The sequence below is a fragment of the Brassica rapa genome, chromosome A06 (assembly GCF_000309985.2).
Source record: "Brassica rapa cultivar Chiifu-401-42 chromosome A06, CAAS_Brap_v3.01, whole genome shotgun sequence".
Classification (NCBI taxonomy): domain Eukaryota; kingdom Viridiplantae; phylum Streptophyta; class Magnoliopsida; order Brassicales; family Brassicaceae; genus Brassica; species Brassica rapa.
In genome coordinates, this window is record NC_024800.2 from 5,634,565 (window position 1) to 5,656,941 (window position 22,377).

General features: G+C 38.0%; 8 protein-coding genes across 11 annotated transcripts; 4 read left to right on the plus strand and 4 right to left on the minus strand.

The window, feature by feature from the left end:
* Window positions 1-31: 31 nt before the first annotated feature.
* On the plus strand, window positions 32-2,883 carry LOC103872120. Its single transcript, XM_009150463.3, has 7 exons — window positions 32-1,035; window positions 1,271-1,342; window positions 1,583-1,650; window positions 1,724-1,874; window positions 1,961-2,044; window positions 2,124-2,213; window positions 2,433-2,883. The coding sequence occupies exons 1-7, from the start codon at window positions 823-825 to the stop codon at window positions 2,520-2,522; spliced, it is 768 nt and encodes a 255-aa protein (XP_009148711.1). The 5' UTR covers window positions 32-822; the 3' UTR covers window positions 2,523-2,883.
* On the minus strand, window positions 2,746-4,851 carry LOC103872119 (membrane-embedded CAAX protease MroQ). 2 transcript variants are annotated; one of them, XM_009150461.3, is made up of 10 exons: window positions 4,563-4,851; window positions 4,404-4,492; window positions 4,152-4,259; window positions 3,974-4,056; window positions 3,765-3,898; window positions 3,633-3,682; window positions 3,458-3,550; window positions 3,279-3,370; window positions 3,083-3,189; window positions 2,746-2,988 (listed from the first exon to the last, which is right to left on the minus strand). In XM_009150461.3, exons 1-10 carry the CDS (start codon window positions 4,776-4,778, stop codon window positions 2,944-2,946), a joined length of 1,017 nt encoding a protein of 338 aa, XP_009148709.1. In that variant the 5' UTR covers window positions 4,779-4,851; the 3' UTR covers window positions 2,746-2,943. The 2 variants fall into 2 exon arrangements, with proteins under 2 accessions (XP_009148709.1, XP_009148710.1); XM_009150462.3 differs by having other exon boundaries at window positions 4,152-4,263; window positions 4,563-4,848.
* A 401-nt stretch (window positions 4,852-5,252) lies between these two features.
* LOC103872121 (protein PHYTOCHROME KINASE SUBSTRATE 2) lies at window positions 5,253-6,775 on the plus strand. The gene has a single exon (XM_009150464.3). It carries the CDS (start codon window positions 5,341-5,343, stop codon window positions 6,646-6,648), a length of 1,308 nt encoding a protein of 435 aa, XP_009148712.1. The 5' UTR covers window positions 5,253-5,340; the 3' UTR covers window positions 6,649-6,775.
* Window positions 6,776-7,704: 929 nt separating this feature from the next.
* On the minus strand, window positions 7,705-9,263 carry LOC103872122 (sphinganine C4-monooxygenase 2). Its single transcript, XM_009150465.3, has 2 exons — window positions 8,835-9,263; window positions 7,705-8,499 (listed from the first exon to the last, which is right to left on the minus strand). Exons 1-2 carry the CDS (start codon window positions 9,060-9,062, stop codon window positions 7,942-7,944), a joined length of 786 nt encoding a protein of 261 aa, XP_009148713.1. The 5' UTR covers window positions 9,063-9,263; the 3' UTR covers window positions 7,705-7,941.
* Window positions 9,264-9,663: 400 nt separating this feature from the next.
* LOC103872123 (protein HGH1 homolog) lies at window positions 9,664-12,145 on the minus strand. Its single transcript, XM_009150466.3, has 9 exons — window positions 11,923-12,145; window positions 11,711-11,833; window positions 11,436-11,633; window positions 11,214-11,292; window positions 10,756-10,901; window positions 10,544-10,657; window positions 10,333-10,464; window positions 10,131-10,244; window positions 9,664-10,025 (listed from the first exon to the last, which is right to left on the minus strand). The coding sequence occupies exons 1-9, from the start codon at window positions 11,974-11,976 to the stop codon at window positions 9,963-9,965; spliced, it is 1,023 nt and encodes a 340-aa protein (XP_009148714.1). The 5' UTR covers window positions 11,977-12,145; the 3' UTR covers window positions 9,664-9,962.
* Window positions 12,146-12,166: 21 nt separating this feature from the next.
* Window positions 12,167-13,977, plus strand: LOC103872124 (haloacid dehalogenase-like hydrolase domain-containing protein 3). 2 transcript variants are annotated; one of them, XM_009150467.3, is made up of 8 exons: window positions 12,167-12,397; window positions 12,555-12,668; window positions 12,745-12,911; window positions 13,003-13,078; window positions 13,166-13,238; window positions 13,330-13,403; window positions 13,485-13,578; window positions 13,670-13,977. In XM_009150467.3, the coding sequence occupies exons 1-8, from the start codon at window positions 12,277-12,279 to the stop codon at window positions 13,734-13,736; spliced, it is 786 nt and encodes a 261-aa protein (XP_009148715.1). In that variant the 5' UTR covers window positions 12,167-12,276; the 3' UTR covers window positions 13,737-13,977. The 2 variants fall into 2 exon arrangements, with proteins under 2 accessions (XP_009148715.1, XP_018515009.1); XM_018659493.2 differs by having other exon boundaries at window positions 12,225-12,397; window positions 12,558-12,668.
* A 445-nt stretch (window positions 13,978-14,422) lies between these two features.
* LOC103872125 (60S ribosomal protein L10-1) lies at window positions 14,423-15,755 on the plus strand. Its single transcript, XM_009150468.3, has 4 exons — window positions 14,423-14,567; window positions 14,767-15,268; window positions 15,330-15,411; window positions 15,518-15,755. Exons 1-4 carry the CDS (start codon window positions 14,558-14,560, stop codon window positions 15,584-15,586), a joined length of 663 nt encoding a protein of 220 aa, XP_009148716.1. The 5' UTR covers window positions 14,423-14,557; the 3' UTR covers window positions 15,587-15,755.
* A 1,066-nt stretch (window positions 15,756-16,821) lies between these two features.
* Window positions 16,822-19,673, minus strand: LOC103872126 (F-box/kelch-repeat protein SKIP11). 2 transcript variants are annotated; one of them, XM_009150469.3, is made up of 3 exons: window positions 19,608-19,673; window positions 18,841-18,941; window positions 16,822-18,518 (listed from the first exon to the last, which is right to left on the minus strand). In XM_009150469.3, the coding sequence occupies exon 3, from the start codon at window positions 18,516-18,518 to the stop codon at window positions 17,247-17,249; it is 1,272 nt and encodes a 423-aa protein (XP_009148717.1). In that variant the 5' UTR covers window positions 18,841-18,941; window positions 19,608-19,673; the 3' UTR covers window positions 16,822-17,246. The 2 variants fall into 2 exon arrangements, with proteins under 2 accessions (XP_009148717.1, XP_009148718.1); XM_009150470.2 differs by lacking the exon at window positions 19,608-19,673 and having other exon boundaries at window positions 18,725-18,939.
* Between the last annotated feature and the right edge of the window lie 2,704 nt (window positions 19,674-22,377).

A 22,377-nucleotide genomic window follows, 5' to 3' on the forward strand; every position in this document is an offset into this window, starting at 1 on the left:
AAGAAAGATGCGAGTTTTATAATATTCTTCAAACCAAGTGTTACTTAGTAAAACAAAAAATGTTTTACTTATTTTAATGAATCATCTAATACTTATTCTTGGTAGTTGAGTTGAACTTGTATCTTGCCTTTAACCTTATCCATTCTAATACAGCTATCATTTAAAAATGTTTACTAGACTACTGAAACAACAGATTATTATTCTACTAAAATAATATTCAACATGTATACTTTTAAATAAAAAGAAAAAAAGATGAACACAATGTAAAAAATAGCTAATCAAACAAAAGTTCTAAATTATATTTTAAAAATGCATTTTGTTCAAGCAAAATAAAATCGAAAAGACATAAAATGATGACAGTGAAAGGTTTTGTTATGAACTCATCTTCGGATTAAAATAAGAAAATGATTATATGATGTATGCTTCGAGTTATTTGACTGAGTTTTTTCTACTTTGAATAAAACAACTTGTATTTGTATGTATGTTCTTGTATATTCTCTATTTCCTACCTAAATCGTGATATATACTGTTAATGATTCATTAAACAAAAACTAAGGTCTATGAGCCGTTCAGACATCGTGATCTCTCTTTCTGTCCTTCTCCATGTCTTGCTATAAAAAAAAGCTGTTCTCCATTTGCTTATTTCATGGGAAAAATCTTTATAAAACATTCTGTCTTCCCCACAAGTCCTTGGCGTCTCTGCTAACTTTCCTCCCGATTTTTCTGCTCTTAAATCAAGGACGAGATAGCTTACCCTTCACGCTATAAACACACCTTTTCCCGATTTTTGTCCAGTTTATTTGTTGTAAAAAAAACTAAGATATGAGTGAACACATGTTGGTATATGTCGATCGAGTGATGCGGCCAGTTCTCGCGGAGCCGTCTAGCCTCACGGTGAAGGAGGATAATGCAGTTTATGTCTACGATGGAGATACTTTTGCTACGGAGATGTGGTCGGCGGAGTGTCGTATTTGCCAGGAGGAATCCGCTATTATGAATCTCGAGAGCCCGTGTGCTTGTAATGGCAGCCTCAAGGTACTTTGTTCACTTTCTTTTGTTCATGTTCTTAGACCATCTCCAACTTAAACCTACTTTTGTTTCTATAAGTAACTCCATTATAAGATAATCCATTGGAGCAAAAATATTCTATAAAAATTACTGTATAATAGAATTACGCTATTTTAGAGAGAATTAGTTTGGGTTGGAGAGACCTTACTATGAAACTATGATTATCCATGAAAGAGCTAAAAAGAATGTAGGTTTTTAACAGTATGCTCACAGAAAATGTGTTCAACGTTGGTGCAATGAAAAGGGAAACACTATATGCGAGATTTGTAATCAGGTATTTTATACGATTTTCTCCTCTGTTTTTATCTTTGAGGAGTAGACTGAGACCTGATGAATCTATACCAGAAAATAAATCTTAGGTACATTAGATAGGACATTGCAGATATATTCAGATTACAACTATTTTTCTTTAGTTTTTTTTTAAACCTGAATTCAACTCAAAATTAATGCATTAACTGGAAAGATACTATGTAAAGTTTAAAATCTAACGCCCTTTTAACTTTGTATTATCCAGTCATACCAAGCTGGATATACCTCTCCTCCACCTCCACTCAGGTCTGAAGAGACTACTATTGACATTGGGTAATGATCAGTCTCATAACACTATTGTATATGTCTTATAATTGGTCTGACTTCATAATGTGTTTGTTTGTAGTGGAGGATGGACAATCTCAGGTTTGGATTTAGATGATCCACACCTCATGGCAATAGCAGAAGCTGAACGTCAGATTTTAGAGTCTGAGTATGATGATCATACAGCTCCTGATACCAGTCTTGCTGCATTTTTCCGCATATCTGCCCTAATTGTAAGCCTTCTCCACAAGTTTCAATTATTTACTGACTTGTAAACTCTATAATAACATCCCTTTCTTGCTTTTTTTTTTTTTTGCAGTTGATGACTCTTCTATTACGGTGCGCATTGACTATACCAGATTATGCAGATGGTGAAGATGAGGACACTTCTTCAATACTTTCTGTAAGTTGAATCTCAAGTTTCTATAGTAGACTATGCAAGTTTCAACTCCAAAACCACAAAACTAAAAATCTCTTTGTAGCTTTTCTTACTCCGAGCTGCCACTTTTCTTCTTCCTTGCTACATCATGGCATCAGCCATTAGTATCTTACATCGGCGAAGGCAAAGACAGGTTAGCTTTTTAGACACACTTGCAACAAAACTTTTCTTATCATTTCGACACAGGATTTTTTTTTGGTAAGCAAAAAAGTAAATTTGCGTTATCATGTTTTTTTTTCCATTTCCCAATTTTTTTTTGTTGATTAGCAAATACTTGCGGAACCGCATTGCCATTCCGCAAAGTTACCAATCAGAGCCAATGGTTTACTTTAAACAAAAATTGATTGAACAGGAAGCAGTGGCTTTGGCAACCAGGTTTGCATTGGTGCTCAGCTCACGTCAGCCTAGAGCCATGATTAATTACTTGTCCATGGAGCCTTGATTAACTTTTTGATGGAAACTATTGAATTCAAACTTTGTTAACTACAAGACAACCACTAGGTCTACATGAAGTTCCTTCTGAATCGGCTTTATCACAAGTTAAAAGCTCAAGGAAGGAGTGTCCTAGCTTAGTGCAGAGCTTCTTCTTTTCTTAAGTAAACGAATCTAATAAACATTATGTGTAAGTATAGTTCAGAGTTTCGGATCTTGTGCAATGTACAAACTGTAAATGTCATTTTTTTTTTGCTTCTTTTCTTTTGTAATTTTAGCATTGAGCTTTTCAGTGACATTCTGTTGCTCAATACTCAAACTCTTGCATCAATTTTTGAATTCTTTGGTCGAATACAAACAAAACTTACTAAGATCGAGCATCGTACAAGAAGCTTTTACATGTTAACTGCGGACAGAAAGGAAGAGCAAAGCTAGTTTCCCTGCAATAACAGTTCCTTAATGTCATACCCTTGGACCTGACAAAAACAAAAGACAAATCAAAACATAAGTTTAAAGAGTTGATCTGTTCTTTTAACATTGTAGTGATCATCATAGTAATGTGTTCTCTACCTGAAGGAAAGTGAGCAGCAAGATAACTCCCGAGTTCCAGAAACCGTGTATGACCATCGGGGTAATAAGATTGCGGGTTTGCGCATACGATAACCCCAAAACCGATCCTAAACCAGAGAAAAATTTGCAGTCAGAGAGGTGTTTTATAAACACGAGAAAGATGCTAGTGCTATTGTTTTTAGTTGTGTGTTTTCACCTAGTATAAACAGCTGCGGGAATTCACCGGGTGTGAGGTGCGCAAGCGCAAACGCAGCTGAGCTGATGATGATCGCTATTGGAGTCGGCACCCTAAAAAAATGAGCAACAAAACAATGTAGTTAGCTTTTTTTTTTTTTGTTCAGAAGCAAAACGACAAGAAGACAAAGACCTTTTTACCATTTGGTAAGAGAGACCATGAAGAATCCGCGAAACACCGTCTCCTCAAGAAGTGGAGCAAGGACTCCAGTTATCCCCACTAAGCTTAACGTGCTGCACACTCATTACATGCAACTGTGATCAAACTCTAGTATTGATACAACATCGCAAATGCTGTTTCTTTTGCGGAATATACCTTATGTTTGAGGATCCGATTAATGGGAGAAGCTTCATCAAAGAGTCCACCTGAAAACCTCATTACTATTAATTATCCATCAGACATTTTCATAAAGAAGAAAGAAACTATGATAGTGAAAATTCTCCTAACCTCTCTTTCTGGTGTCTCTGTCCTAAACAAGGATAAAGCAACACCTGTTAACGCAATAGCCCCAACAGCTCCAACCAGACCTATCCCACTCCACACCAGCCATCCTTTTTGCAAGTTAAAGGGCTGTTTCAAATCTGAATATCAAAACAAAAACAAAAAAAAAAATCAAAGGCCAAATAAAAAGTGAAAACAGTGAAGAAGGAAAGTACCATAGCGCAAAATGTCTTCAGGAAGCGGCTCGAATGTTTTAGCAACGGTGAATATAACAGCAAGTACTGCTAGAGTTGTTAAACTACAAAAGTATTTAAAAATAAAGTTCTTCAGCATAAAAGCATATTCATGTTGACATTATCTTAAAACAAAAGAGTAGCTTGTTGGCAAAAATACCCTTGATCCAGGAATAAGATCTCCGCCTTGTCGTCCAAGCTCAGCTTCTGAACGTCGATCCCTAGATACGGTAAGGCTACCATCTCAGTTAACCCTGTCAACACAAAACTGCCTGGGATAATAGTTAATAAACTGAGATGATGATCTGTTGTTCATACTCAACCATACTTGTCGAGTTGTATGTTTTTTTTTTATCAAACTTTAAAAAAAAACCTAATTTTTCCCAAAGGTAAGGTTTTGATGGGAGAGTACCTTAAACCACAAGCAAGCGAAGTTAACGAAACTGTCTGCCATTCCCATGGCACTTCCCATCTCTCAAGTATCCGCCACTCTCCTTGTAACTAACAAAGCAACAAACTTTTTATTATATTTTCTGAAACCAGACAGGAAGCTTGTCGGAGAAATAGCTACCTTTCCCTCTCCTCCAGTTTCTTTCCCAGAGTTGGAAATGCACGCTGATCTCCATTTCCTACGGTAAACCGTAGATAACCGGCGGCTTGCAAATCCCGGAGGAAACCGGCACAAACCGCCGCGGTTGTAAGTCTTCGGCGGGATTAAACTCCGGGAACCGGAGATGCAGAAAAGAGACGAAGATTTAGATAAACACGAGATCATCTGCGAAACCATCTGAATTGTTTGATCGAAACTTTTGTTTTTTTCCGACCAAAGCAACTAAGATTGGTAAGAGTGATCAGGAAGAGGATAAGGTCCGATTAAATAAGTCGGGTAGTAAAAACCCGTATGTAAATATGGGCCTAAGCCCATTATGTCAATATAGGCCCAAACGCTTACACGACCAACTCCAAAGCTTCTTTGTCAGTATGTTTCTTTTTTCTTTGTCAGTATGTAGCGAAATAGATACATCCCTCGTGATTTCTAATTTGTAATTTTGTTCTTTAGGAGAATGATATCCACTCATTTTTCTATTCATTTAATAAAAAATTCAAATTTAATTTATAACCAAGACAAAAGAATACTTAATATTATTTCAAACATTAGTACAAAATCACTTGCAAATTGGCCCTATTGTCATGGTTAATGTTGTTGACCCACATCCATTGAACAAATGACACTTAGCTTTAGAGACAGCCAGTAACTTCATCATGTTTCCTCTATTTATACTCAAATCTAAATCATCCACAAGAAATAGTAATACAAAATAACAATAGAAAAAAGAAAAAAAAGAGAAATGGTTACTTTAAGCTCATCTTCTTCTTCAACACCAAACACATCTTCTGATTTCACGAGGAGCAATAATAGTAACACTCTCCACGGTCCTTTCTCTTCCTCTTCTACTTCTTTCTCCTACTTGAGAAGCAAGGAAGATGCTCTCACGCAGAAGAATCTAAAGATTGGTATGAACATGGACACCAATCCAGAGGAGGATCAAGATGTTCTTGGAGTTAGCAAGAAAGCTTCTGAAGATATTGAGATTGGTGTGTTTGGAGCTGAGAAGTACTTCAACGGAGATATGGATTCCGAACACAGTTCTTCACTTGTGTCTCCTTCAATCGAGAGAATCTTCGCGGGTCCGAAGAAAAGCTCCAAGAAATCCTCCGAAACTCCGAGTCTTCGGTCTGAATCCAGCTGGAATAGCCAGAGCTTGTTGCTTCAGAACAAGAAAAAGAAGAACCACAACAACAGCCCTAGCTGCAACAGTTACTTGCAGGACAAGGATGCTAGTACTAGCAACCAAAAGGTGAGTAACAAGAAGAGCTTTCTCCTGAATCTTGGCTGCAAAGGTGTTTGTTCTAACTGGAACGCAGTGGATGTCGTCGACGTCGACGAGAAGAGAAGAACCTCTGGTCTGAAGAAGATCAAGACGCAATTGAGTTTCTCTGGAGATCTAAGCGCGGAGATGAAGCTTCATAAGCAACATCAAGAAGCAATGTTAGAGCAGAGGAAGTCTCTTGAAATATTTGGATCTCCTCTTATTGAGAAGAGAATCATTTCAAAGAACTTACCATGGGAATACTCAACCTCTGCTAAGCAAGAAGAAGAAGGAGAAGATGGGAGTGTGAGTGATTTAAGCTCAGATCTCTTTGAGATTGAGAGTGTAACAGGGAAGAACAAACCCTATCTTGCGAGGCAAGAAAGCAGCGATGCAGAGTCACCGGATTGTTATGCGCCAAGTGAGGTAAGCATAGCTTGGAGTGTAGTAACGGCTAGTGTTGCGGATTACTCTGTTATGTCTGAATGTGCTACGAGTCCTGTCAAGCACCGGTCATTCCAGATTCCTCGAATCCCTATAACCGCCAAATCAAACCGAGAGAACGAGCCTCATAGACAGAAACCGAGAAGTGGTGGTGGTTTATTGTTGGGATGCAAGAGTCATAAAGCTGTCAGAGTTTCAGGTGATTCGTACACAAACATGAACAGAACACCGAGTTATGTTCCAAGGTTCCCTGCAGAAGCTAATCCAACAAGTATCGAGACAAGGAGGAGAGCAAGCAGTAGTTCCGTTTCTCGCACGCAATCGCCTTTTCTGTATATTTAGTGACGCCCTAAAAAACCTGAGGTCCTTTCTCTTTACATGTAATGTTTATCGAGTGAAAAAAGATTTGTTTTGTTAATACCATATTTAAATTTATTGTCTTGTGATCCAAGAACTCATTTATCTTCAATCAATAGAGAACTTCAAATCAAATACACACAAGTTTTACTGACAACAAATGAGTCCAAGAACTCATCAATTATCGCTTGCACCATGTGAACACTAGACACTTGTTTCTAATCTGCAAAAAAAGACATAACCAAAGAATGCAATCCCATGTGACCTTTGAATGTGTAGCTATAGCCTTTTGTTGACTCAAGAGACATGTCTTAATGCAGCACAGAGACTGGTCACAAACACACAATGGTCCACCTCATTTTCATGTGCCCGTCTCAAGAATAGAAATATACCTGATTAGGGGTTTAGATTTAACGGTTTAATGAAACTCCGTACGAGTTTGCCTAAAAGAGCCAATAATGAGGAGTCTCAATTAATCAATGACAGTGTCCATTTCACCTAACATGTCTTAGACGCCAATCCAGAATCTTCTGGTCCAGAACTCATCTCAAGACCATGTGGTTGATAATGAGATAAAGTAAGAAGAAGACAAGAAACCTTAACTGTATCATTGATGATGATATGTCTCGGTAACCTACTCATGGGGAATGTTAGGTTTTGGGAAGATGATTGATTGTAACACAGCTTAAAGTTCAAATCCACGATTCAGATCTCACCATGAAACAAACTTTTGATCTTTAAACCAACACAGTGAACACAACAAGGTACTTGATTGGCATACATAGATGAACTCAGATTTGTCAAGAAAACATTCAACCCTGTCCTAAAGTATTATTGGATCCTGAAGATAAGTATTGTATCGTTTTCAAAGGTCCACATTTTATCAATTATTGAACAACCACCTCATTGGTCTATGAAACCAACCAGATAGAGAAAAGTCACCAAGTATTCATGTATAAGGGATAAGAAGAACAACAGCAAGAAGCAATGACTGTGTGCGTATGAAGTTAACTAATAAAGGAGATAAATGAGACCCTCACAAGTCTCATAAACTGAAACTGTAAGCAGATTCAATAGAGAATATCTGAAGTTTTGGATATTACAAAATGAATGTTACTGCTAGCTTACACAGAGACATACATCCGCAGATGGAAAAGGAGAGATTGGAATCGTATGTACACAGTTACAAGTACACAGAGAGGTTACAGTAGTTCTCTAGCGAGCAAATGATGAAGTAACGTAGCAGTGATAAAGAAACCCCAAAAAGAAAAAGAAAAGTTACTCATCTTTGGACGCTTTGATAGGCCGTGTCTCAAATCCACCAGTGGCTCTCTTCTCAAGCGAATAAGGCAAGTAAGTACCGAGAATCCTATCCCACAAGACAAAGAACGGCTGCGAGAAATTGTATTTACTCCCATAGAGCTGATGATGAACATCATGGTAAGCAGAGTTGTTACTGAAGAAGATGTGAAACGGGTTCCCGGGGAGCCATAGTCCACAGTGATCATCCACCGTCTTGATGGTAGCGAAGGAGAAGAAAAAGATAGCCGTTCTTGGGGACATACCGGAGAAGAGGAAAGACAAAGCACCGCCGATGGTGTCCAAGAGAAGGCCTTCTAAAGGATGGTTGTATAAAGCTCCATACGAATACGGCACGATGAGGCGGTGGTGTTGGGAATGGATGTGCTTGTATAAGAACTTGTTGATGTGCATGTAGCGGTGAATGAAGTACTGCCAAGTGTCGATTACGAACATGGCGATGATTAACTGCCTAGCGAGGAGTAGAAGGGAGAATTGCTGCGTCGTGGAAGCATCTGGATCATCACTTCCTGTTATCTAAAGACCAAAAAAAAAAAATGCAGGTAAAAAGAATGCTAATATAGGAACTTGTACATATCTAAATTGTACCATAACAAGAGAATCATGAACCTCTAATAGTATCTCCAATAAAGAGAAACATCATTCACAAGGTCATGAACAAAAGAAAAATGATAACAAAACGATCTTAATCTAAAACAGCAAGAAACAAGAGATCTGAGTTCTGATTCATCAGATCATCTAAAACGACGATTCATCAGCTTCTGGACAATTAAATAAATAGATCCCTAACCCATCCACAAAGTTTCAACCTTTCATTAAAGAGAGGCACAGGTAAAGAGAGAGAGAGAGACCTTGAAGAGGATAACGGAGATGATGGCCTGAAGAGTCTGCTGAAGAAGAACGCCCTTGACGACGGCGGATTTGGTAACGAGATTCTTCTCGTCCTCGTCCACCTTGGAATGCAATCGATACCTCTCCAAGGATCCTAAGCAAATGTACATCCCTGAATACACCCAATACACCAGAATCGGCACGAACGTCCCCAGAAACTCATCCGAAATCTCGAAACCCATCGTCATCTATGTATATATATGTTCTCCTAAACAAATCGATAACACCGCCTGAAGAAGAAAACCGAATCAGTCTTCGCTAATTATTCCTCCCAGCTAAAACTAACACGAAGAGATTCAGGAATCTTCTTCGTCCGCCGCACGGTGTTTTTTCTTTATCTCTCTTCTTTCTGCCTGCGTCGAGAGGAAGGAAGACGAAGGAAGAAGACTCGGAAGATCTAATATTATTATGACTTTTCAATTTGTGGGACCCGTCTATTCTGGATTGTCCACGTGGCCCAAGAGGAATGGTCAAGGTGCCAACTGGTTTTGAGTTTAATGCGCGCTCATCTTAATATTAATAAATAATCTGATTAAAATTATAAGATACGATATTGATTTATGTATAAAAGTCTAAAAGAAGAACATAATCATTGACTTGCCTCTCTGTCTAATTCGGTGGCTCCCTCGTGCCCTCGTGGGGTGGTAATAATTTGTTTTTTTTTTTTAATTTTAGTTTATTTTAGTACTTACAGTTTCTTTTCTTTCTTTTTTTTTTGTCAAGGAGTACTTACAGTTTCTAAATTGAATATTTTAATTAGAGTATATTATTGATTAAATAGTAAAAAAAAATATAGCAAAATGTTGAATAATAATACTACCAACAAATAGTCTTACGAAAGTAAGATATAATGTCTAATACCAAATAAAATCACACCAAAAACAAGAGAAAATGAAACACTAAATAAAACAAGTAAATAACGAATCTATTGGGTACAACAAGCCTAGTGCACAAGATGAACTTGTCATGACTCATGTGCCACAGCAAAGAAGGCAACTTTGTTAGCAAAACATGACAAAGTCACTTCCTTTGCGAGAGCCAAAAACAATGGGGACAAGAACAAAGAGACAACACATGTAGTCTAACCTTTAAGAATCTGCTTTTGTTGGCTCCGATGGTGATTCTTCCGGACCTCCAGATTCTTCAACAAGCTGGTTTAAGATTAGACAGCCAAGAACAAGCAATGTTATCTTTCTTAAGTCGAGTAGAGTCAGCCAGTGATTGAGTGAAATAGAGAGGTAGAGAGTGGAACATACCAAAGAACCGACTTGCTCATAGGCTCTCATTACTTTTGAATCTTCCTCGTATTCATATCCCACTTGTAGAATCCTTGGCCCGTTCACTGACCAAAATGCCCTTCGTCCTGCCTCCTGCAACATCAACCCAAAGAAGTTTTGACAATATCAGCGGACATTTCTTTAGAAAAAAAAAAGAAGGCGAGGTAGAGAATTGTTATACCTGTAAGATGATCAAATATATAGCTTCGAGTGTCTGAACACGAATGTCAGCATCAGTAACTGGCTCTCGCTCAATGGCAAGCGCACTTCCAAGCTCAGGTGGCATTTTTGAAATGTCTTCCTCACTGTATATCTAAGCAAGGGTAAAAACCGAATAGTCAGAAGCTGTTGCCTTGCATAAAGAAGATAGCTATAAAACGAAATCAACAAACCTTACTGCCTGCAACTGGTAGGAGCAGAGCAGGCCAGAGAAACTCTGATATCAGGAGAATATTCTCCAGCTGGTTCTTGGCTTCAAAAGAGCAGTTACGGATAGTCCCAGCAACCTGAAAACCATTAAGCATAACAAGCCTTGTTTAAATTGTCCAAAGTGTAGGCTAAGCAACATGTTCATCAAAGAGGACAAACTCTTTTATAAACGTACCCCTTTCTTACGCAATTGGTTTGTTGAATCAAACTGCCTAATGATCTGTTTTAGTAGTCCTCTCTTGGGCTCCAGCAACATTTTCCTCCCATCTTCTGTTTTCGATATGTTCACTAGGATTGAGCCAACATGCTCAAACTGATCATCTAGTGCATAGAAAAAGAAAAAGAATAAAACAACATATTATTCCTAAACAATGTGGCAATAAACATTAACAGTAAGCAACTAACATAACCTTTTCTCATGAGCGCTGGAAACTACTTAAATGATTTAAGTGCAAATATAAAACGAGTCAGAATCACAAATATAAGTGGACCAACTTATAATTAGTAAACTATTGGACTTGTAGACCTTTGGGTCTTACTGGGGATTAGATATATCAATATTAAACAAAAAGAGAGAACTCCAGAATATCGTATTACATAACAAACTGAAAGACTAAAGAGCTCAGAGCATACCAGCAGTTTCTCCAGAAGACCTGCAAAACGACCTAACAAGCTTCATGATATGTAGTCCACGCATCTTCTCATCCTCAATCTAACAAAAGTCATAACGTTTTAACATAATTAGCTACCTCTCCGTTAAACTACCAAAAGACAAAACCCCACACACTCTTACACAAAGTTCGCTTAATGATGTAAATAAGATCTGCTGATAAACTACAAAGATAAATGAATAACCTGAAGCAAGGACGCAACGCCATCATCCAACTGAGTGAGATTCACTAGAAGCATAACAAGCAATCTGGTGATACAAGACTCAGGCTTGTACAACATGTCCATGGCCACTCTGATCAAACCCATCTGAATCATCTTCCTAGCCAATTCAGAGTTCTGGGAAAGATTAACAAGAGCCTGAGCTGATGGCTCTGAGACCTCCTGATTCATAAAGTTTCAATCTTTATCAATAATACTAATCCAAATCTACAAAAATTAGTGTTATGTAATCAAAGGACCTTGCTTTCACTAAGGAGGCGAGACAGTGATGGAAGTAGAATCTCGGAATATTTTGATAGAGATTGTAAACCTTCCTCCGAGCCAGTTAATCCACTAACAATCTCCACCGCAGCTTTCTTCACCTGCACGTTTGTTTCTTCATATAATCAGAATCCAACAGAAACCCTAGAATTGGTGCATCTCAGTAACAGGTGTAAAAAAAGGAGCTTACAGGAGGAGAAGGAGACGATAGAAACTCCACAAGCTCTTCTAGCTCCGTCGCCATATCTCTCGTCTCCGAAGAAGAGTTTCGCCGTTGAGAGAGAGAGAGTATTCACGTTGTGCGCGCAATGTCTCCGCCGGCGAACGCGAAAAATCCTCAGGGTTTTTGTTTCTGTGACGAATACAAACACCCCTAACTGAGCCAGAAGGTTCCTAGAACCGAAAAGGAAAAATGAAAAATGAAAACCGGTCCAAACATTAAACCGGGATCGCGAACCAAACACAAACCGGAGAATTTTTATCTCCCATTCCCATAGACCATCTCTGTAGAAATAAAACTTTCACATTTGGGGTTGAAGAAAAGATGGAAGCTTGTTTGAGATGTTCACGAGGAGGAAGCAATCTAATTGAAGCGTTGAGACCAATCAGCAAATTCTCCGGTTCTCTCCGCTCTTCTTCTTCTTCCTCTCTCTCTTTCAGCACCGGTTAGTTTCTGAGTCTCCTCTGTTCCAGTGAGATGCATTTTTTTTATTCTAGTGAATTTGAGATTGTGTATTATGTCAATAAGGGTTCTTATTAACGATAATCAAAATGTCAACTTGATGCACAAAAATTTATTTATTTGATTGGGTCTCTGTGAAGAAGACAAGCCGGTCAAAAGAGCTTATGATGGTTTGTTACTTGACGCTGGAGGAACTCTTTTGCAGTTGTCGGAACCTGTCCATGAAACTTACGCTTCCTTGGGCCTAAAATACGGTCACTTTCTTTAGACTTGTTCGTTTCTTCTTTGCTGTCTCGGATGATCTCTGAGTTGTTGTATCTACTAGTTCAGGTCTCAAGACAACTCCAGCTGAGATCAAGCAAGGTTTCAAGAGAGCTTTTGCTTCTTCTTGGCCTGAGAAGTTGCGTTACCAGGGAGATGGGAGACCGTTTTGGAAGCTCGTTGTTTCGGAAGCTACTGGTTGTTCTGATAATGACTACTTTGAAGAAGTCTACCAAGTGAGTATTATCGAAGCTGAGCTCTACACTTTCTAAATAGGCTTCATCTTCCATTAACAGTTGCTTTCTTTGGCTTATGTTGTTCTCTTAGTATTACGCGAATGGTGAGGCGTGGCATCTCCCAGATGGAGCTTATGAGACAATGTCGCTACTGAAAAATGCTGGAGGTTATATTATTTACATTGAAGCAGTAGAACTCTCTCCTTGTTTCGTTTTTGCTTATTTCTGATAATTTGGGGCTAAGGTGGTTGCAGTTAAGATGGCTGTTGTCTCCAATTTCGATACCCGCCTTAGAAAGCTATTGAAGGATCTTAATGTCATAGACATGTAAAGCCTTGCCATCTTCTGTTTCTTAAACCTGAAAACTGAGAATGCTATAGTAAAACACCATACAATGGTGATTGTTGTACTGTTACAGGTTTGACGCTGTGATTGTGTCCTCAGAAGTCGGATACGAGAAGCCTGATGGCCGCATCTTCAAATGCGCTTTAGGTTCTGTATCCTAAACTGAAAGTGTTGTTTCCTTTGAGTTGTCTTGTACACTTACATTGAATATTATGTGTCATGTCGCAGAGCAAATAAGCGTAGATGCAAACAGAGCAGTGCATGTTGGAGATGACGAGGGAGCAGATAAAGGCGGTGCAAACGCTGTTGGAATTGATTGTTGGTACGGGACAAATACCTTTTCAAGTTCTTGTTCTTCTCGGTGATTTTTAAATCTTTCATGATCTCTATTCTTTCTTTCTTTTTATAATCAGGTTATGGGGAAAAGATGTGCAGACATTTTCAGACATACAAGATCGGATTTTGGTTTCAGAACACTAAGCTTCAAAGAGCCTATGCCCAATGTTGTTTAGCTCTGGTCCAATGGAGGTAGTGGTGGAGCACCAATGGAGTGTCTGGCATTACTAATGCGATTGGTCCTGCCATGAAAGTATTTTTAGTTACCCACCTTAGGAAACTTGTGCATTTTAGGCATTGATAATGTAATGGGATAATAAAAAGAAAAACATCGTCCGTCTTGATTAGTATTCAAACCAAAACCAAATCATTTTCCCACCGTCTTTACAATCGCATGTTACAATACAATTATCCCAGGGGGGAACAGAACACTTTTATAACAACTCAAAAACATCAATACGCTTCTTTAGTCTCAATACAATTTCATAACAACTCAAAACATCAATTTGACACTCTGGAAAGTGTCACAGACAAAAGTTTTTTATGAAATAAAAACTAATAGTTATTATTTTTTCGGTATTTTACAATTATCCCAGGGAGAACAAATTGTACGAGACTAAAGAAGCGTCAAACTAGTTTTTATTTCATAAAAAAATGTCATAATTTTCTTTCAGATTTCCACCAATCAAGTAAAATGTTCAATCCAGTAAAACCACGTTTGATTCTTTCTGAGAGAGGGATAAAAAAAATCATATAACGAAGTTATATGATTTTATATGGGCTTTCCAGTATAACTTCGTTATATGGGCCGTAAAAGTCTCTATTATATTTTATATGGGCTTTCCATGAAGCCCAAAATAAAACCTTCTAGTTGACCTAGAAAATACCAGATGGTATAAATCAAAAGCCATTTTCCCGAGAGCAGCAGCCAGCCAGCCACTGTGTTCAAGTTGAGGAGAGTCGCCATGGGAAGAAGTAAGTTTCTCAATCTCTCTCATTCGTTCATGTTAAAATGTCTGTCTATTCATTTCAGCTACGTTAATTGTTTATCAAGCCAACGTCTCCAAATATCTAATTAGCTTAATAGATTTTTCTTCCGACACGAGTTGATTCTTCATGTCCTGTCGTAATTCCGACAAACACTGTAGCTGATTAAAATGTTGAATCGTTGTAGGACCGGCTAGGTGTTACCGTCAGATCAAGGGCAAACCCTACCCTAAATCACGCTACTGCCGTGGTGTCCCCGATCCCAAGATCAGGATCTACGATGTCGGGATGAAGAAGAAAGGCGTCGACGAGTTCCCATTCTGCGTCCACTTGGTCTCGTGGGAGAAGGAGAACGTCTCGAGCGAAGCTCTCGAAGCTGCGCGTATCGCTTGCAACAAGTACATGGTGAAGTCCGCGGGGAAAGATGCTTTTCATTTGAGGATTAGGGTGCACCCGTTCCATGTTCTGAGGATCAACAAGATGCTTTCGTGTGCTGGAGCTGATAGGCTTCAGACCGGTATGAGAGGCGCTTTCGGGAAGGCTTTGGGGACGTGTGCTAGGGTTGCGATTGGGCAGGTGCTTTTGTCTGTGAGGTGTAAGGATGCTCATGGTCACCATGCTCAGGAGGCTCTGAGGAGGGCTAAGTTTAAGTTCCCTGGTCGTCAGAAGATTATTGTCAGCAGGAAATGGTATGTAGATTGATCATTTCACATTTGTGTTTGAGAGTATTGTGACTTTTTTTGTTTTCAGGGGTTTCACGAAGTTTAACAGAGCAGACTTCACGAAGTTGAGGCAAGAGAAGCGTGTTGTTCCTGATGGTGTTAATGCTAAGGTATCTTCACTGATGCATTAAATTATTGTCACATTAATGATTATTTGACTATCGAAACGTCTTTTCTTTTTGAGTTTTGACAATGTCTTTGTTCTTTTTTTTGCAGTTCTTCTCATGCCATGGACCTTTGGCTCTCCGTCAGCCAGGAACTGCATTTTTGCCAGCCACCTATTGAAGTTTCAGAACTGTTATCTGCTCATCCTTTAAACTTCTTATTTATCCTTAAAAGCATTTTCTTTAAGAGTTTTTAGTTGGACACATTAAATATTCTGAACCTTTCTGAAATGATATTTTGCTCTTTCTGTGTTGGCCAGTTTCCTTCTTTTGCAAGTTTTTTTCTCTCATTGCGATCCCCTTTCATTCGTACTTACCGCAGAAATAATGAAATTAAAGGATTTGATAACTAACTAATATTGGTCAAGTAAAATGGAATGTATACTTGTCAACAGTAATAACCTAACTTGCTTCACCGCAAACCATCAACATCCACGCGTAGTAGTTTTATTTGCACACTTTGATAGAAATAAACTTTTTGTTTATTAATTATATGTATAATTATTATGGAATAACTTTTCTGATCTAAGATCATTGGAATTTTTTCAACCCAACACTAAAAATTACACACTAATATCATTAAATTTGGTATGGTACTATTCAACACATTAAATAGTTTTAACATTTTGCAATACTATTTTCAATGTCAAATTTGGTGTGTTACTATTCATCACACTAAACACTATTTATTTTATTAAAAATATTATTTATTTATTTATTAATAAAATAGATAATTAAATAAATGACAAATAAAAACATAAATTTATATAATATTATAAAATCATTTTTAATGTAAAACTTAGTATTGTAGTTGGAGAATGATTTATATTTAGTGTTAAAACTATATTAAAATAATATTACAAAATCTTAAAACTATTTAACGAACAAATATAAATATAAAAAAAATTCATCTGAGCATGCACACGGATTATTATCTAGTAATCATAATAATCAGAAGTCATGGTATCATGTATTACATTCGGGATATAACCATGAAAAAAAAATAGGAATCCGCATTTGGAATTTGCTTGTTAGCACAGGCATTTGATTCTCTGTTCGTCCAGACATGTTGGATATCTTGGTTGAAGTTCTTAAAAGTTTAGATATCCATCCAATAAACCTCATATTTTTGGATGGAGTTGTTCTAATAAAAAAAAAAAAAAATCTTCTTTCATTTATAACATTTATAAACATGGAATTTCCCCTTTTTCTTTTGACATCTCTTTAGCTAGCATGTATAAAGAGTGCATTGATTTGAAATTAGTAAAGCCTAGCTACACATAATGTTAGCTGGATGTCATTTTTAACATTTATGATTTAATATCTCACTAATTACATAGAGATTGACAAAAGTCCTTTACATGTCAAAATCATATTCATAACATTTTTTTCCAAGAAAGAACCAACAACAGGTCCAGAACTTACAAAACAGAGAACAAAAATAAATAAAAGAGTATTTTACTTGCAAGAAATAATACAGGATACAATTTCTTTCGCCGAAAAATGAATGTTGTGTAATAAATATTTCGAGAAAAAAATACACTGTATTTAGAAACACAAATTAAACAACAAGAACAAAACTGAAAGACTCTAAGATTCTGAACTTTCTCCACCAAGTTATTGTAAAACCTGTTTAACCACCAAACCAAGACACTTGTATTGAACTTGAATTAAATCTTTTATAGCCAGATGAATAAGAAAAGACTGCAACTTCCAACCTTCCTAAGCAGCCAAGGATCTTGATTCCACTTTGCAAAACCAAAAAAATAACCTCAACTTTGTCAGCAACCCATCACTGCACAATTGTAAACAAAATTCGATGAATGTTTCCTATCAAGCAATGTCCACACAGGAGGGCTTCTATCGTTACTTGGAACCCAAGAGTTCAGCTCAATGAACCCTCCACCTGAACTCCTAGGTCCACCAATCACTATCAACCTCTCGCCGCACGCCCTAAACGCTAAACCCCAGCCGTTAACCGAACCAGCTCTCTCAGGCAACCTCCCTAACGTAAACCATCTCTTACTCTCTTTATCATACTTCCTCACTTCCATACCAGCATGATCCGCAGCATACAGCTGGTTGTTCACAACCGCGACAAGAGGCGGCGCTTCCGCCGACGCCGGCGTCTCCCTGCTCCTCGGAGGCGACATCTCCGGTATCTCAGTCCATTTCTTGGTCGCTAAATCGTACTCCTCGCCGCCACCGACCCCTCCAATCACATAGAACTTCCCATCCATGAAGACGCCGGAACACATCTTCCTAGGCTTGTTCATCTTAGGAAGCGTAGTCCACGTCTGAAGCTCGGAGTTATACATCTCCGCAACGTCACTGATCTTTCCTAAAGAGTCACACCCACCAGCAAAAATAGCAATCTCTCCTAGACTCGCGGAACCAAACAAACACCTCGGAGAGTTCATCCTCTCACCGGGAGACCAAGAGTTGGTCAAGAGACTGTATCTATACACAACGTGGGAAGAGTCATCATCTTTGCCTAAGACGAGCAAGTCTGTTCCGACAGCGAGTGACTCTTTGTCCGCGCACATGAAGGTGACACCCGAAGGCATCGTCGGGAGATTCATCCAACGTCTTTCGACGGGGTCGAAAGCGACCCACTCCAAGAGCTGGCAGGAGAAGTAAACCCAGTGTTCTACTATCATGTTCTGTCTCCTGAGTCGGTATATGTCGCCGGACTTAACCAGAGACCGGAAACTCCGGTTTAGGGAGGCGATTGAGGAGTAATCAGACCGGGAGCAACGGAGCAGACAGCTTATGGAGTTATCCCTGCCGATGTCGTTGATAAGGGAATCACCATCGCCATGTTGTTGTTGGTCTGAAGCGTTTCCGTGAATTGACAATCTCGTGAGTTTGAGAGATTTGCTTTGTCTGAGCTTATCATCATCGTCATCGAAAGCTCTTTTGCCGCCGTTTCTGAGGTTAGAGGCAGAGGAATCTTCTTGTTCTTCAGATGGATGCATGTAAAGCCACTTGGATTCTGAGAGACGAGATGATGAGAAAACTCTCGCTAACAGATACGTCCGATCTTCCACCATCTTCAATCACACCAATGCAGAGAGAAACAGAGTAATCAGATTCGATTCAAAGTGTTCTCCTTTTCGATTAAATAACGATTAAATGGATTCAGAATCACCGATCCAACCACCAAATAACAAACCCAGAAATAAAAATGTCAGCTTTCAATAGTCAGACTTTTCCAATTTCGAAACCCAATTCACCCAGAAATTAAATAAAATCAAACCGTGGGGATGGCTGATCTCGATCTGGGTAAGATTCCTCAGCGGAGAAGAAGAGGAAAAAAAAAAGGGAAGAGAAAGAGAAGAGATTATTATATATGAACAAGGGAAAGGTACTTACGGATTGAATTTGATTGGATTAACGAAAGAAGAAAGTTTATAAATTTTCTGTTTCCGTTTCTGTCGTCTCTCTCTCGGCGAATCGGAGTGAAGAAGCGGTATTAGAGATGGCATTTTGACCGCAGCCCGCGGGCCTGGCCCGTACAAGACCCATGCGGGGCGGATTTGGGTAAAGGTAATCGAAGCCCATTTAAAAGCGGGTCTCGCGGGTAAGTGTCATGCGGGTTTGGGCTTTTGCGGTCTAGGCTCAGCGGGTCTTGCGGGGTCGACATAACCCGCGACCACTTCCTCATTTGCTGTCTTTACACCTGAAAAAAAAGAGTCAAGAGACGAAAATGGCGATCAGGGTTCTCTACAGCACGACTCCACCAACGAGCACCAGAGGAGCAGCACCACCAACCGATTCTTCTTCTCCTCGACTAAGACCACCATCAGAGCTTCTCTCCATCTTCTTTCCACCACCACTGGAGCTTCTCTCCTTCCTCGAGCTTCCACTGGAACTCTCCATCTCCTCGTCCGAAGCAAGTTGCACCGTGCAACAACAACAACAACAACATCTTCTCAAGCTCACCCCAATGAAACATCATGTTTTGCATACCCGCGGGCCAGCCCGCAATGTCCTATGTAGTAAGCGGGGCGGGTTTGGGCAGAGGTTTAAGTACCGCGGGTCACGGCGGGCTTACCCGCAAAGAACCGCCGGAGAGAGAGACCGCAGCGGGGCGGGCCAATGCGGGGCGGGTGGTACCAAATGCCATCTCTAAGCGGTATGAGTCTTTTTGGAGCTCAAATTCAACTTTCTCTCTTTATCTCTCTGTTTAACGTTTTTCTCTCTTCTTTGTTTAAATTAAATTCTTTGGGTTAGAGTGATGAAAATGTATTAGTTAATTCACTAATTTAAATAAAGCTTTTTCCGATGTCAAAAAAATAAGTTTTTTTCTTTCTACACGCGTTATATAGTTCAAATAATTTTAGATAAGTTTTCTCTCTTTTTTCCACACTTGTTAACGTATTAAAAATTTAAAATCAATAAACTGAAACTGTTTCTAGTTTTGTTTTCTAGTGTTCAGTATAAATGTTCTAAAAGTTTCAGTACTTTACCTGTTTTTTTTCATCTGGTCAAAGGATGTTAAATTGCTTTGTAATATGCACGTCATATTTTTAAAAAAAAATTGTAATATAAATATGCATAAGCTTCTCCATATTCTGTTTCTCTACAAATAAAACTCTTAGTAATAACTACCGTTTGAACGGTACGGGACAAACGATTTAATTGCGATGCGGTTTTAACGGTTATAAAAACATATAGATATATAGATATGTAGAGATTTTTGTTACTGTTAACTGCGGTGCGGGACGGGGCGGTTCGTAACATTCGAAGCCAAAGAATTGCTCAGTTTTATATTATTTCAAATAAATACTTTATTGTCATCTCACAATTTTTATATACGATTTATTTATATAAGGTACATTTTCAATTTTCCATCCTAACAGAGTACCACTGTACTCTACACTTAAATTCTCTTTCAAACAATTCCATTTGTACTATCACAGAAAAAAAAAGTCTTTTGAACTATCTCACCCACACTATTCTAGGCCAGATATATTAGTTTCGTCTGATTTTATTTTCAGTGGAATATAGTAGTGGTATATGGATTGAAGGAAAACTTTTTTTATCAACTTGGATTGGAGGGCAAATAAAGGACTTTATTATATGCATTCCGAGCAGTTTTTTTGTTAGGAATATATTGCTTCTTTTTCACCGAATATAATAATCTTTTTTATGTTTTCGAATATATATACTATATAGCTTCAGTACGTTTTTTTTTTTCTGTCATCAGCTTTAGTACGTTAAAAATAAAAGAATAATAGTATATATTACAATAAAAACTGTACGAGAAAGTATGTAATAGTATAACAGAAGAGCTGAACAGAGAAATTAGGAATACGAGAAAGCTGTCGACAAAGTAAATCTAGGTTCACGGAGCACGTGGGAGTATGTTTCTGCGCATAAACCATGAAATTAGTGTCTTGTTTAATTTAATACTTATGTTATCTATTTATTATTACAAATATTACCGAGATTTACTGCCGTTACTTTAACTTATGTGGTGGGCGTTAATCCATTGACCCCTATGAAAAACTTATATGGTGGGCTCTTTTATCTTATATTATGCGTCGTCCCTTTTCTTTGACATGTGTTTTATCTTATTTTCTTCAGCTACAAGTCTTATTTCATTGTTGAAAACAAGGCATTTTCCAAAGCATATTATAGAGATATAGATTAGCCTCAAGTTAAGAAATGATATACTAGTATTTACCATTAGAATTAATTACGTCAACAATGACGATGATTTTCCCGGATTAACAGTGGACTATTCTGCATGATCTTTAGTGACGTTTCAAAAATTGCACCAACAGTTTCCTAGAATTGGGCTGAGGATTTTATAAATGAAGAGTCGATCATTTTTATCACCTTCGTTAAACACGGAGTACGGACCAGCAAATTGTACCAAATATTCCATTTGTTATTATTACTAGAAGCTCATATGGTACGACGCATATATTTCATATTTTTACCCACTTATTATATATTTTTTATAAATCAAACCTTGAGTCGCGCCGAAAGATTATAGCGTGCAACTAAAGGATTATTGAGTATAATTTATTCTGAGCTGTGACTTTGTGGATCTTGCCAGCTTTAATCCACTCATTAACTACCACGTGTGTGAGCAGCCATCTTAAAACATTATTTGGACGGTAGCAAAAGTGCTTTATCACTTGGTAAAGACTAAAGAGTATAGACTAAAGAGTACTCATGTCTTATGACTAATCTAATCGAACCTCTTTTCCTCTTAATTTCTTCTTCTACTGATTATGTGTTTATTGTCCATGCTCTTTTGTTTGTTTCATAAGGCCAAGGGTTCAAATGCATGAACTTTACTGACCAAAAATGAAATAAGAATGTGTTTGGGTTGTGATAAAAAATAATTTTTTGGGTGTTTACACAAATCTCATGAAACCCACTTAGAATTATGTGATTTAATAAACACAATAAAAAGTACTCTAGAGACATTTTTTTTTGTCATCACTAGTCTAGAGACATTTAAGATGCAGAATAGGCACTAATTCCATAAATTTTGTGGACGTGTTTTCTATTGAAATTTCAAAAGTTGACCAAGTGTGAGAATCACAGGTCCATAACTATGAGTTTTAATATTTCGATCTGGTCAACCAATATCGCAGAAATGCATTTAACCTTAAAAGCTATAGGTTGCAGAAAAGGATATGCGGAAACGAAACGTTTCGAAACGTGGAAACATGATTTTTAAAACTCTAAGAAATGGAAACGTTTTGAAAACGTTTATAAATATATACATATGTATACATATACATATATGTATATATATAAATGATTAACATGCGAGTACAATTATTTTCTTCTGTTTAGTCTATCTAATAATATAAATCAACAAATAACAATTTTATGCGAAGTACACGAAAATGAAATAAGTAATAGTTAAACACATAAATCACAATA